The following is a 14,186-nucleotide window of genomic DNA, read 5'->3' on the forward strand; positions in this document are numbered from 1 at the left end:
CCTTTCTGATCTTTCATCAGGACAAGGTGGTTCTACGCCCCCTTCCGGATTTTCTTCTGAAGGTTACTTCCCCATTTCATATGAACGAGGACATTATTCTGCCTTCCTTTTGTCCACACCCAGTCCATAGGGTGGAAAGGGTTCTATATTCGCTAGACCTTATGAGGGCTCTCAGATATTACGTACCCAGGACAGCCCCTTTAGGAACATAGACTTCTTGTTCGTCATTCTTGAAAGGCCTAAGAAAGGAGAGGCAGCTTCATAGGCAACGCTGGCTTGCTGGATTCGCTCTGCGATCCAGGAGGTCTACCGCTTGCAACTCAAGCCCATTTCTAGTGGGTTGCGGACTCATTCCACGCGAGCAATTGGCACCTCTTGGGCCATTAGGCATCAGGCTTCAGTGGAACAGAGGTGTAAGGCTGCGACCTGGTCTTGCCTACATACTGTTTCAAAGCATTACTGAGTCCATACCCAGGCTTCGGCTGAGGCGAACCTAGGTAAAAAAAAATTCTGGACATGATAGTGGAGTACCTATCTCAGTAGGCGCTCCTGGCTATCTGGGACTGGTTCCTAGTCCTTGGGTTGCTTTGTTTATTGTTTACCCACCCATGGACTGCTTTAGGACGTCCCATGTGTCCCCCCAATGAGGCGTCAGAGAAAAACGGATTTTTGTGTACTCACCGTAAAATCTCTTAGCCATCATTGGGGGACACGGCACCCTCCCTTTTGCCCTGTTGGGCCTTAGCTTTTTTCTGTCTCAGTACTTTTTTGTTATGAGTATTCACGTTTTTTTGTTACTTGTTCTCCTGCTTGTGTACTAAAACTGAAGTAGCCTGGCTGGGCCAGGGGGTGTATACTGCAGGGGAGGAGCTAACATCTTTGCATCTACTTATGCTGCCTATCCATAGGAGGACACTAACACCCATGATCATGTGTCCCCCAATGATGGCTAAGAGAGAACGATTTTATGGTGAGTACACAAAAATCCGGTTTTTGGCGTTTGAAACTTTTTTGCCGCTACGCCATTTACTGATCAGATTAATTGATTTTTATATTTTGATCAGTAATTTCTGAATCCGTCGATAGCAAATGTGGTTTGTTGTTTTCTGTTTGTTTTTTTTTACCCTTTAATTTTCAGTGGGGCGAATGGAGAATGATTTTGAACTTTTTAGGTTTTTTTTATTTTTTTTAAATTTTTTAAAACTTATTTTTTCTTTTACTAGTCCCCAGGGTACTTTTAACCCCTTAACGACCGCGGGCAGTAAAATTACGTCCTAATTGTCATAAGGTTACTGCCCGCGGTCCCCTGGCGGCAGCATGCCGCGATCGGCGCACATCTCAGCTGATTTTCACAGCTGAGATGTGTGCCTACAAGGCACAAGCAGAATCGTTATCTGCTCGTGCCGATTAACCCCTTAAATGGCGCTGTCAATACGTGACTGCGCCATTATAAGCGCGATTGCGGTAAACTTTTACTTACCGCCCGATACCGGAAGTCACGTGACGCGATCACGTGACTTCCGATCGTTGTCATGGTAGCACAGGGTCATGTGATGACTCCTGTACTACACATGACTTGCTTTCACTTTCGCTGTGCCCGCTGCACAGTGAAAAAGAGAGAGCGTATCTGCTGTTTACAGCTGTGTAGCTGTGATCAGCAGATAGTGCAGAGCGATCGGATTGCTGATCGCAACAGCCCCCTAGGGGGACTAGTAAAATAAAAAAAAGTTAAAAAAAGTTTTAAAAAATTAAAAAAAAAACAAAAACCTAAGTTCAAATCACCCCCCATTCGCCCCATTGAAAATTAAAGGGTTAAAAAAATAAAAAATATACACACTTTTGGTATCGCCGCGTTCAGAAACGCCTGATCTATCAAAATATAAAATCAATTAATCTGGTCAGTATACGGCGTAGCGGCAAAAAAATTCCAAACGCCAAAACGACGTTTTTTTGTCGCCACAACGTTTGCGCAAAATGCAATAAGAGGCGATCAAAACGTAGCATCTGCGCAAAAATGGTAGCGTTAAAAACGTCAGCTTGAGACGCAAAAAATAAGCCGCCACTGAGCCATAGATCCCGAAAAATGAGAACGCTACGGGTCACGGAATATGGCATAAAACGTGCGCCACTTTTTTCGGACAAACTTCCGATTTTTTTTTTTTTTAACCCCTTATATAAAAGTAAACCTATACATGTTTGGTGTCTAGGAACTCGCACCGACCTGAGGCATCACCCACACAACAGTTTTACCATTATAGTGAACACAGTGAATAAAATCTCAAAAACCATAGTGCTATCGCACTTTTTTTGCAATTTTTCTGCATTTGGAATTTTTTTGCAGTTTTCCAGTACACTATATGGTAAAACTGATGATTTCATTTAAAAGTACAGCTCGTCCCGCAAAAAATGAGCCCTCACATGACCATATTGACTGAAAAATAAAAAAGTTACGTGTCTCAGAAAAATGGCGAAAAAAAAAACGGAAAGCGAAAAATCGGCTGGTCGTGAAGGGGTTAAGGATCAGCAGTCTGATCAGTTGTGCATTTCTGTTGATCACAGCTGAGACCAGCAGATATGCTCATCTCCTATCTCACACAGTAGTCTGCCGGGTGAAACAGGAAGTAAGTCATCATAGCTACAGGAGTGATCACATGACCCTGTGCTACCATGGCAACCATCGGCTCCACGTCATCACGTCATGTGACTTCCGATGGCGGCCGGTGAGTAAAGCTTTACCGCAACAGCTAATTAAACGGCCCTGTCACATTTTGACAGCACCATTTAAGGTGTTAACAAGCACAGGTGGAACGCGGATCCACTCGTGCTTGCGAGGCACAGATGTCAGCTGTACAAATCAGCTGACGTGTGCAGATCGCCGCAGGCTGCCTGCAGCAGCTGGCGAGGATTAACACTATAACCACTAGGATGTAATTTTACTGCCCGCGGTTGTTAACACTAGAAGTCCCAGAAATTTCAAACTCCCTAGGGTTCCAATGGTAGAAATGTTAAATGACCCCTCTCTGGGACTTCTAGTATTGAAGGGTTAAATGCAGACGGTAGGCCGCTGTCTTGCAGTTCTAAAGATAGAAAAGGATTCAAATATTTCCGAATGTATTCAAATTCTGCCTCAAAAACAAGGATCATAGTTAATGCTAGGTCGGCGCTCAGGACTGGAATGCTTTAACTCTATATTACTATTTTTTTTATTAAGAAATTGAAAAAGAAAGATTGAGAAAAGAGCGCGCTGAGCGTATGCAGTCCAGGAACCGAGAAATGTACGATAAAGTAATGCTGCAGAAGGAAGAATTCAAAAAGACTGTGCAGGTAGAACGGCTGAAAAAGCAGGAGGAGCAGAAGATGATCAAACTGGAAAGGGAAAAGGTAACGGTCTCTCCTCTCATGTACCCAGTGCGGTCTGTCTCTTCAGGTTCGTGTGTATCACAGCTTCGCCCTCGTGTCCTGATTAAATTTCCTCCACGGCAGATAATTTGGGAAAGTGCTGAAAGGTCACGTACTTTAATGGACCAACTATGCATGATACATCCTTCAGCACACAGTACTATTAAAGGGAATCTGTCAGCAGATTTTTGCTACCTCATCTGAGAGCAGCATAATGTAGGCAGAGAGATTCTGAATCCAACGATGTATCACTTAGATTACTGGCTGCAGCCATTCTGACACAATCAGAATTTTTAGATTTGGCCATGTAGCAGAGCTGAGACTGTTACTGCAGCTAATCCAACACAACCTAGTGATAGTCTATTCACTAACACTCTGTTCATCAAGACGGTGTTAAAAATTGTGGGGGTTTTTTTCCTCCTATGAAGGTAATTTCCTAAAACCTCTTCTGATTGAGAAGCTCATTGGCTTTGGACGAGTGTAAAACACGGCATTCACATAGCCTTACCCTATTTATGGCTGTTCCTCTGCTTTTCTTACTAGAAATATATTTATAGATTGACACCTGCGCATTGCCAGTGTGATGTGTCCATAATCACTGTACACACGGACACTGGGACAATGACCCTCGCCCCATTGGAAACACCCAGTTGTCAATTTATACATGTACCGTATTTTTCGTTTTAGAAGACGCACCCCAAATTTGGAGGTAAAAAAAAGGGTAAAAAAAAAGAAAATATGGGTTCCGTTTGTAATCTGGTGGTGTCTTACCAGGGAGGGGGGGGGGGCCTGCAGAGGAGTGGGGGTCACAGGAGGCAGGGGCGGTAGTGGAGTACTGCAAGTAGTATAGAGGGGGGCCCAGATACTCACTGCGGGTGCTGCTCTGTGCGGGGCCGGCGACGCCGCTCTGCGCTGTGCGGGGCCGGCGAAGCGGCAGCCAAGCAGGCTGGAGCAGCCGTGCACAGAGGAGAACGGAGCGGCTCCAAACAGAACAGAGCAGCCGTGCACAGAGCGGCGCTGCCCGATGCACGGACCAGCAGCGCCGTCGGCACCGTGCACTGCTCGGAGAATCTCCCTGCCTCCTTTCACCCCTCTGCACAACCCCCCTGTAAGCTACATTCGGATTTTAAGACTCACCCTTCATTTTCCTCTTAACGTTTTGGGAGGCGTCTTGTAATCCGAAAAATACGGTATTTATAGGAAGAACAATGGAAAGGTACAGGCTAGAGTTATAAGAAGAGACTCCAGAATATTTTGGGCAGTGCAAATATTTACTAAAATATACAAGTCAGAAGAGCTGATGGGGCCGGTGTACCAACACTCATATTGGTTTTCTTTGTCGCTCCATTGGGAGACCCAGACAATTGGGTGTATAGCTATTGCCTCTGGAGGCCACACAAAGTATTACACTTAAAAGTGTAAGGCCCCTCCCCTTCTGGCTATACACCCCCAGTGGGATCACTGGCTCACCAGTTTTGTGCTTTGTGCGAAGGAGGCAACACATCCACGCATAGCTCCACTTTTTAGTCAGCAGCAGCTGCTGACTATGTCGGATGGAAGAAAAGAGGACACATATAGTGTCCCCAGCATGCTCCCTTCTCACCCCACTGTATGTCGGAGGTGTTTGTAAGGTTGAGGTACCCATTGCGGGTACGGCGGCAGGAGCCCACATGCTGATTCCTTCCCCATCCCTTTTTACAGGGCTCTGGGTGAAGTGGGATTTACCGGTCTCCAGGCACTGAGACCGTGCTCCATCTACAGCCCCTGGAGAAGATGCTGGATGGAGCGGAGTACATCAGGGACATGGCCCTGCTTCCTCAAGGTACTCTGTGTCCCCGTGCATTTGGCGCTCACACCGCAGCATGCTGGGTGTTGTAGTGCGCCGGGGGACATCAGCGCTGCGGCGCCTGTGCCATGGCCTCATTCAGCTTTGCTGAAGCAGGCTCACTTATGGGAATTGGTCGCGCCGGCCGCTGGGACTGCGGCGCGGCTGGCACTTGTAGTGCGCCGGGGACTTCAGCGCGGCCTGCGCTTTTACGGCGGCCGCGCTGATAACTAGAGTCCCCGGCTTTTGCGGCCTGCTTCCGTTCGTTCCCGCCCCCAGACCTGCCAGTCAGGAGAGGGGCGGGACGCTGGCCACTTCCAGGAATCGGTCGCGCCGGCCGCTGGCAGCGGCGCGGCTGGCACTTGTGGTGCGCCGGGGACTTCAGCGCGGCCCGCGCTTTTACGGCGGCCGCGCTGATAACTAGAGTCCCCGGCTTTTGCGGCCTGCTTCCGTTCGTTCCCGCCCCCAGACCTGCCAGTCAGGAGAGGGGCGGGACGCTGGCCACTTCTATGAATCGGTCGCGCCGGCCGCTGGAACTGCGGCGCGGCTGGCACTTGTGGTGCGCCGGGGACTTCAGCGCGGCCCGCGCTTTTACGGCGGCCGCGCTGTTAACTCGAGTCCCCGGCTTCTGGGCCTAGTCTCCCTTCGTTACCGCCCACAGCCCTGACAGTCAGGGTAGGGGCGTGACGCTGCATAGAGCAGAGCTGAGAGCTGGAGTATGTTTTGCATACTCCACCCCTCTCACTGTGTGCACTGTGAATCCGGATTCCCGCACTTTCTCAGGCACGCCCACGGCTTCCTTCTCTACAAGGACACCGGCAGCCATTAGTGTCAGTTTCTGTACGATACAGAGACAAGTGTGGAAGACCCTGGCATTCTGATAGTCACACAATCGCTGTAACATGCGTTAAGCAGCACCTGTGGTGCTAACCCCACTAGTGCAGAAGTGCACTTATAGATATGCTTGTACTATATACATTGCACTGTTTGGTCGCACGTTGTATATACCCTCCTGGATTATGCGGAGGAGTTATCAGCATATTCTCTGTGTAAAACAAAGGTGCAGAACCACATGTTTTTCTATACAGCTGGTACAGCATGTACGGCTATACGGCCGGCAGGTACATAGACTCCCATTGTATGCACTAATGGCCAGGGGATGAGGACGGTGTCTGCAGTATTTACTGACAGTTTTTCTGAGACTATGGCTATGATACTAGAAGCCTAGCAGTCCGGACATGTCTCTCACAATATGGGCACTGTTGAATCATTGATCCATGGCCCCCCTCAGTGTGAATAACTAACAGCTCCGGGAATGTCACACGCATCCCAGAGTCACGGCTCTGCACGGACGTCAGTCCCAGACAGCCTAAGTGGGCTCGCTATGAGCGGCCTCGGTTTCATCAGGGTCCTAACAGAAGGACTCGCTGTGTAATGAGGCGGAAGTAGCGGCTCAGGATTCTGATCCTGAGACCGCTCTCAATCTGGATACACCTGATTGTGACGCCATAGTAAATAATCTTATAGCGTCCATCTATAGAATGTGGGTTATTTCTCACAGCTCCTCCAGTGGAGGAGTCAGCTTCACGTATTTTTCTGGACCACTCTGCCTTCAGAGAGGCAGTCCAGGAACACCACGCTTATCCAGATATGCGCTTCTCCAAACGGCTTAGGATACACGTTATCCCTGTCCCCTGACTTGGTCAAGGACTGGACCCAATGTCCCGAGCGGCATCCTCCAATCTCCAGGCTTGTAGCTAGATCCATAGTTGCAGTGGGAGATGGAACTGCAAACTCAAAGATGCCACTGACAGACAGATGGATCTCTGGTCGAAAGCCATCTATGAGGCTGTCGGCGCACCGTTGGCTCCGGCATTCTCTCCCTTGGGGCACTCCAAGCTATTTCAGCTTGTCTTACACAGATTGACACGGTTACACGTACATCTGTGCCGCAGGTGGCATCCTTAACCTCTCAAATGTCTGCATTTGTTTCTTACGCGAGACCGACTGTTTGGTGAGCGTTGGATGTAACCATCAAACAGTCCAGGGGTAAGGATTCATCCTTTCCTCAGCCCGGACACAACAAACCCCAACAGAGCAAGAGGCAGTCGGGGTTTTCGGCCTTTTCGAGGCTAGGGCAGGTCCCATTTTTCCTCGTCCAATGTGGACTCAAAAGGATCAGAGGAGCTAAGATTCTTAGCGGGCTCAGTCTCGCCCAAAAAAGCGACAGTCTGAAAACCCGCTTCCAAGGCGGCTTCCTCATGACTTGCGGCCTCGGTCGGTAGCAGGCTCTCCCGCCTTGGCGATATTTAGCTGCCATAGGTCAATGACCATTGAGTGTGAGACATTCTGTCTCACGGGTACAGGATAGAGCTCACTTCTCGTCCTCCAACTCGATTCTTCAGAATTTCTCCACCTCCCGGCCGGGCCGCTGCTCTTCTGCAAACAGGGTGCACTCTATAGGCAGAAAGAGTGATGACCCCCGTTCCTCTTCAGGAACAAGGTCACGGTTTTTACCCCAAATTCTTTGCGGTACCTATAACAACGGGCCGTTCCGTCCCGTTCTGGATCTAAGAATGCTCAGCAAGCTCGTGGACACCAGGCGGTTCCGGATGGAATCCCTCCGCCATGTCATCGCCTCAAGGTCCCAAGGATATTTCCTAGCATCATTAGGCATCAAGGATGCTTATCCACACGTGCCGATTGATCCAGAGCACTAGCGTTTCTACGCTTCGTTATAGGAGACGAACACCCTCTGTTCGTAGCTCTACCTTCCGGCTAGCGACAGTCCAACTGGTCTTCGCCAAGGTCAGGGCAGCAGTAGTCACAGTCCTGCACTCTCAGGGTCACTCTGTGGTCCCGTATTTAGACGATCTACTTGTCAAGGCACTCTCTTAGGAAACATGCCAACACTGCCCGAACGTTGCGCTGGAGACTCTCTAGAGTTTTGGGTGGATCATCAACTTTTTAAAGTCAGATCCGACCCCGACCCTATCGATAACATATCTAGGCATAGAGTTTCTTACTCTCTCAGCGATAGTGAAGCTGCCGCTAGACAAACAGCATTCACTACGGGCTGCAAGCTCTTCTTTAAGAACCAGTCGCACACATTGAGACGCCTCATGCACTTCCTACGTAAGATGGTAGCAATGGAGGCAGTTCCTTTCGCGCAGTTTTACTGCGTCCACTACAATGGGACATTCTCCGCCAATGGGACGAGGAGTCGACGTCCCTCAACAGAGTCGTCGTTCTTTCTCAGGCGGCCAAGGAATCTCTACGGTGGTGGCTTCTTCTCACCTCTTGGTCAAAAAGAAGGTCCTTCCTATCCCCGTCCTGGGCGATAGTTACGACAGACGCGAGTCTATCAGGGTGGGGAGCAGTTTTTCTCCACTACAGCGCTCAGGGTACGTGGACTCAGCAAGAGTCCACTCTTCAGATCAATGTTCTTGAACACAGAGCAGTGTATCTTGCCCTACAATCCTTCCAACAGCGGCTGGAAAGCAAGCATATCCGACTTCAGTCGGACAGCTCCACAGCGGTGGCATACATCAACCACCAAGGAAGAACGCGCAACCGGCAAGCCTTCCAGGAAGTCCGGCAGGTTCTGATGTGGGTGGAAGACACGGCATCCACCATATCCACAATTCACATCCCAAGTGTGGAAACTAGGAAGCTGACTTCCTAAGTCGCTGAGGTGTGGCCGAAAGAGTATGGTCTCCTCACCCGGACGGGTTTCAGGAGATCTGGCGCCGCTGACAGAGGCCGGACGTCGATCTAATGGCGTCACGGCACAACAACAATGTGCCAGCTTCATGGCACGGTTTCACAATCATCGAGCTCTGGCGGCAAACGCCTTAGTTCAGCATTGGTCGCAGTTCCAGCTACCTTAGGTGCCACCTCTGGCATTGTTGCCCAGAGTACTGCGCTAGATCAAGACCGACTGCGGCCGCGCCATCCTCGTCGCTACAAATTGGCCGAGGATGTTGTGGTACTCGGTTCTGTGGTGCCTCACGGTAGGCTAACCGGGGGCACTACCAGACCAATCAGACTGGCTGTCTCAAGGGCCATTCTTCCATTTGAATCTACGGCCCTCAACCGGATGGTGTGGCATTGAGTCCTGGAACCTAGTGTAGGTTCTAATTGCTCTCCAGATGCCGCCTTTCGAGCCTTTGAAGGATGTCTCCCTTCCCGTTTTTCACGGGAAGTGGCCTTCTAGTAACGGTCTCGTCTCTTAGGAGAGTTTCCGAGCTAGCAACGCTCTCATACAAACTCCCTTCCTGGTCCTTCACCAGGACAGGGTAGTTCTGCGTCCGGTTCCGGAATTTCTCCCTAAGGTGGTATCCCATTTTCATATCAATCAGGATATCACCTCACCTTCTTTGTGTCCTCGTCCAGTCCATCAATTTCAGAAAGATTTGCATCTGTTGGTTCTGGTGAGAGCACTCAGGTTCTACTTCCCGCATGGCGCTCCTGCGCCACCCGGATGCACTCTTTGTCCTTGTCGCTGGTCGGCGTAAACAGTCGCAAGCTTCCAGATCCACCCTTGCTCGGGGGCTCGAGGAACCAATTCTTGAAACCTACAGTTCTACTGGGCTTCTGGTTCTCTCAAGGCCGAAGGCCCATTCTACCAGAGCCGTGGGTGCATCCTGGGCATTACGGCACCAGGCTACGGCTCAGCAGGTGTGTCAGGCACCCACCTGGTCGAGTCTACTTACTTTTACCAAGCATTATCAGATGCATACCTACGCTTCGGCAGACGCCAGCCTAGGTAGATAAGTCATTCAGGCGGCGGTTGGCCACCTGTAGGAGAGGGCCGTTTGACGGCCCTATCATGAGGTATTCTTTTACCCACCCAGGGATTGCTTTTGGACATCCCAATTGTCTGGGTCTCCCAATGGAGCGACAAAGAAGAAGGGAATTTTGTTTACTTACCGTAAATTCCTTTTCTTCTAGCTCCAATTGGGAGACCCAGCACCCGCCCTGTTTTCTCGGGGTTTTTCTGTTTTTTCGGGTACACATGTTGTTCATGTGGTATGGTTCAGTTCTCCGATGTTTCCTCGGATTGAATTGGTCTTTAAACCAGTTATTGGCTTTCCTCCTTCTTGCTTTGGCACTAAAACTGGTGAGCCAGTGATCCCACTGGGGGTGTATAGCCAGAAGGGGAGGGGCCTTACACTTTTAAGTGTAATACTTTGTGTGGCCTCCAGAGGCAATAGCTATACACCCAATTGTCTGGGTCTCCCAATTGGAGCTAGAAGAAAAGGAATTTACGGTAAGTAAACAAAATTCCCTTCTTCTTCCACATGCTTTCTTTGCATATGGATGGTACTAGCGCACCTCATATTATACCCCTAATCTGCACCACTGTGTTATTTTAGACTTGGCGGGAAATTTTGATTTGACATGGGATCACTTGGGCATAGAAACTGAGATCTATTGCAATATGCTATAACTTTGATGCAATCTTGAAGAAGAACTAATTGCAGAAGTCAAATGATTTCATTCATGATGTCCTATAAATGTTTTGTTTCCACGATACCTGTATATACTGTACAGCATCTTCTGATTCCCAGTGAATCAGTGAGAACCATTATCTTTACCTCCCCTCTCCAAAAACCCTGACCTCTATTTATAAAGGGTGTTGACTGTGCTGTATACACCACGGTTCTCAAAGGGTGGGAACTGTGTATTGGCTCATGCAGACGCCCGTGCAAAATGTTCCTATCTCCCTAACCGAGCGTCACAGCCTCATAGAAATATATGGAGCTGTCATGATCCGGTCAGGAGACCCTCAGCCAGTCCGTGCATTGTGGTCCAAAATCTGACCGATTTTGCAGACGTCTGCATGAGCCCTAAGATTGCTCGACTTGGATGGAGTGAGATCGGTGGAAGTGGATCAGATGGCATTAATCCTCCTGTGAGAGATTGGTTTTGTACATAAGGCTGCAATACATCAACATGGACTGATGCGGTGTTTACCAGTCCATCAGCATTTGCTCTTCTTGTTTCAGGAGAGAGAGAAAATCCGTGCGGAGAAGCGTAAATACGCAGAACGCTTAAAACTGTGGCATCAAAGACGGGATGACCTCGAGTGCGATGACTTGAAGGTAGCTGGTTGCTTTGCGCGAACTGCTCTCTTTGCTTCCTGAGCCCTGCCCCTAAAAAGGCCAATGTGCTAAGAGTATCTTTTAAAAATACAAGAAACAGTGATGCACAATTCTGACTACAGAAGGGAAGTGCACACGTATATACAGCACAAGAGCAGATAAATATTAATGCTTTAGTAATGCTTAAAAGGAACCGGTCAGGTCCCCTATGCCCCCAGGAGCAGTTCTGTCCACAAATCACACTTCCCTGCCTAACTGCCTCTTCATGTAGTAGCATACATATACAGATCTTGTGCCCACATGGTACAGTGCCTTGCGAAAGTATTCAGCCCCCTTGAATTTTTCAGCCTTTTCCCACATTTCAGGCTTCAAACATAAAGATAAAAATTTTATGGTAAAGAATCAACAACAAGTGGACACAATTGTGAAGTTGAACAAAATTTATTGCTTATTTGAAATTTTTGTAAAAAATAAACTCAAAATTGGGGCGTGCAATATTATTCATCCCCTTTTAAGTTAATACGTTGTAGTGCCCCCTTTTGCTGCGATTACAGCACAAGTCTCTTGGGGTATCTGTATCGGTTTTGCACATCGAGAGACTGAAATTCTCGGCCATTCTTCCTTTGTAAACAGCTGGAGCTGAGTGAGGTTGGATGGAGGTGTTTGTGAACAGCAGTTTTCAGCTCTTTCCACAGATTTTCGATTGGGTTCAGGTCTGGACTGTGACTTGGCCATTCTAACACCTGGATACGTTTTATTTGTGAACCATTCCATTGTAGATTTTGCTTTGTTTGGGATCATTGTCTTGTTGGAAGACAAATCTCCGTCCCAGTCTCAGGTCTCTCGCAGACTCCAACAGGTTTTCTTCAAGAATGGTCCTGTATCTGGCTCCATCCATCTTCGCATCAATTTTAACCATCTTCCCTGTCCCTGCTGAAGAAAAGCAGGCCCAAACCATGATGCTGCCACCACCATGTTTGACAGTGGGGATGGTGTGTTCAGGGCGATGAGCTGTGTTGCTTTTATGCCAAACATATCATTTGGCATTGTGCCCAAATAGTTAGATTTTGGTTTCATCTGACCAGAGCACTTTCTTCCACGTGTTTGGTGTCTCCCAGGTGGCTTGCTAATCTTTAAACAACACTTTTTATGGATATCTTTGAGAAATGGCTATCTTCTTGCCACTCTTCCATAAAGGCCAGATTTGTGCAGTGTACGACTGATTGTTGTCCTATGGACAGACTCTCCCACCTCAGCTGTAGATCTCTGCTGTTCTTCCAGAGTGATCATGGGTCTCTTGGCTGCATCTCTGATCAGTCTTCTCCTTGTTTGAGATGAAAGTTTGGATGGACGGCCGGGTCTTAGTAGATTTGCAGTGGTATGATACTCGTTCCATTGCAATATGATCGCTTGCACAGTGCTTCTTGGGATGTTTAAAGTTTTGGAAATCTTTTTGTAACCAAATCCGGCTTTAAACTTCTCCACAACAGTATCACGGACCTGCCTGTTGTGTTCCTTTGTCTTCATGATGCTCTCTGTGCTTTAAACAGAACCCTGAGACTATCACAGAGCAGGTGCATTGATACGGAGACGATTACACACAGGGGATTATATTTATCATCATCAGTCATTTAGGACAACATTGGATCATTCAGGGATCCTCAATGAACTCCTGGAGTGAGTTTGCTGCACTGAAAGTAAAGGGGCTGAATAATATTGCACGCCGCAATTTTATGTTTATTTTTTTACAAAAATTTAAAATAAGCAATAAATTTCGTTCAACTTCACAATTGTGTCCACTTGTTGTTGATTCTTCACCATAACATTAAAATTTTATCTGTTTGAAGCCTGAAATGTGGGAAGGTTGAAAAATTCAAGGGGGCCGAATACTTTCCAAAGGCACTGTAAGTGGGCCAAACAGTCAACGAACGAACGCCCCTGTGACTAATCAAAGCCTTAATTGGCAGCTGATGAAAGGACTTTAGAAATACTTTTTCAAAAGATCTGTTTATAAATGCAACTACATGAAGGGACTGTTAGGCATGAAATTTATATCTGCACAGAACTGCCCGTGGTTTCGGGGCACAGAGGACCTGACAGGTTCCCTTTTTTAAAATTTCTGATTCGAAGCAGGCCAAAAACTCTGCAGAGTAACGTATAAAGGATAACATTTAGGTGTCCCCCATGGCTCTCCTCTGACCTACACACATTCACTATCACTAAGGTGACCGCCAACCACCACTCAATATATCCAGTAAATACAAAAGTATATGTCTGATCCGTTTGAGAAGCTCCTCTCCAACACTAAAGCCAGCTGTTCACGAATACCCTTTTCTTTCATCCTCTGTTCTTTTTTTTTTCTTGACTACTTAGGATCTTCCTTCTCCGGTTCCAGTGAAAACCAGACTCCCTCCTGATTGTTTTGGGGATGCCATCATGGTTTTAGAATTCCTTTATGCATTTGGTACTCTGTTCGACCTTCAGGATGAGTTTCCAGAAGGAATGACATTGGGTAGGTGGTTTAAAGTGTTTACTTTATGGAGTTGTCTCAATTAAAGAAACCCGTTTTTAATTGAAGATGGCTTGGCAATTAACCAATTGTTCTGGTCACCTCTTAATCACATAAAATATGTCTACCATATATGGCCCCTGTATTGCCCCCCCCAAAAAAACATTTGAATAGCTCTTGCACTGTATGCAAATTTGACCGATCAGGTCCGATGGGTGTCATTGGAGCGTCTCCCATCTCTCCACTCTCCCCTGTTAATTGCCATCCTCCCAATTTGATTGTTGTGGATAAAGCGTCATACGTCATCCACCTAGATGAGCGAAATCTTGCGGTTGTGCAGGGACGT

At 47.9% G+C, this 14,186-nt stretch overlaps 1 protein-coding gene across 2 annotated transcripts in view; it reads left to right on the top strand.

Annotated features, from left to right (window-relative positions):
* The window catches only part of BAZ1A (bromodomain adjacent to zinc finger domain 1A), a 285,238-nt gene that overhangs the window by 102,789 nt on the left and 168,263 nt on the right, over positions 1 to 14,186 (top strand). For both annotated transcript variants that reach the window (XM_075330124.1, XM_075330125.1), the window contains exons 9-11: positions 3,212 to 3,381; positions 11,236 to 11,331; positions 13,705 to 13,843. In XM_075330124.1, the coding sequence (XP_075186239.1) occupies positions 3,212 to 3,381; positions 11,236 to 11,331; positions 13,705 to 13,843 (405 nt within the window). The remainder of the gene's footprint in view (positions 1 to 3,211; positions 3,382 to 11,235; positions 11,332 to 13,704; positions 13,844 to 14,186) is intronic.

The sequence above is a fragment of the Anomaloglossus baeobatrachus genome, chromosome 12, assembly GCF_048569485.1.
Source record: "Anomaloglossus baeobatrachus isolate aAnoBae1 chromosome 12, aAnoBae1.hap1, whole genome shotgun sequence".
Taxonomy (NCBI): Eukaryota; Metazoa; Chordata; class Amphibia; order Anura; family Aromobatidae; genus Anomaloglossus; species Anomaloglossus baeobatrachus.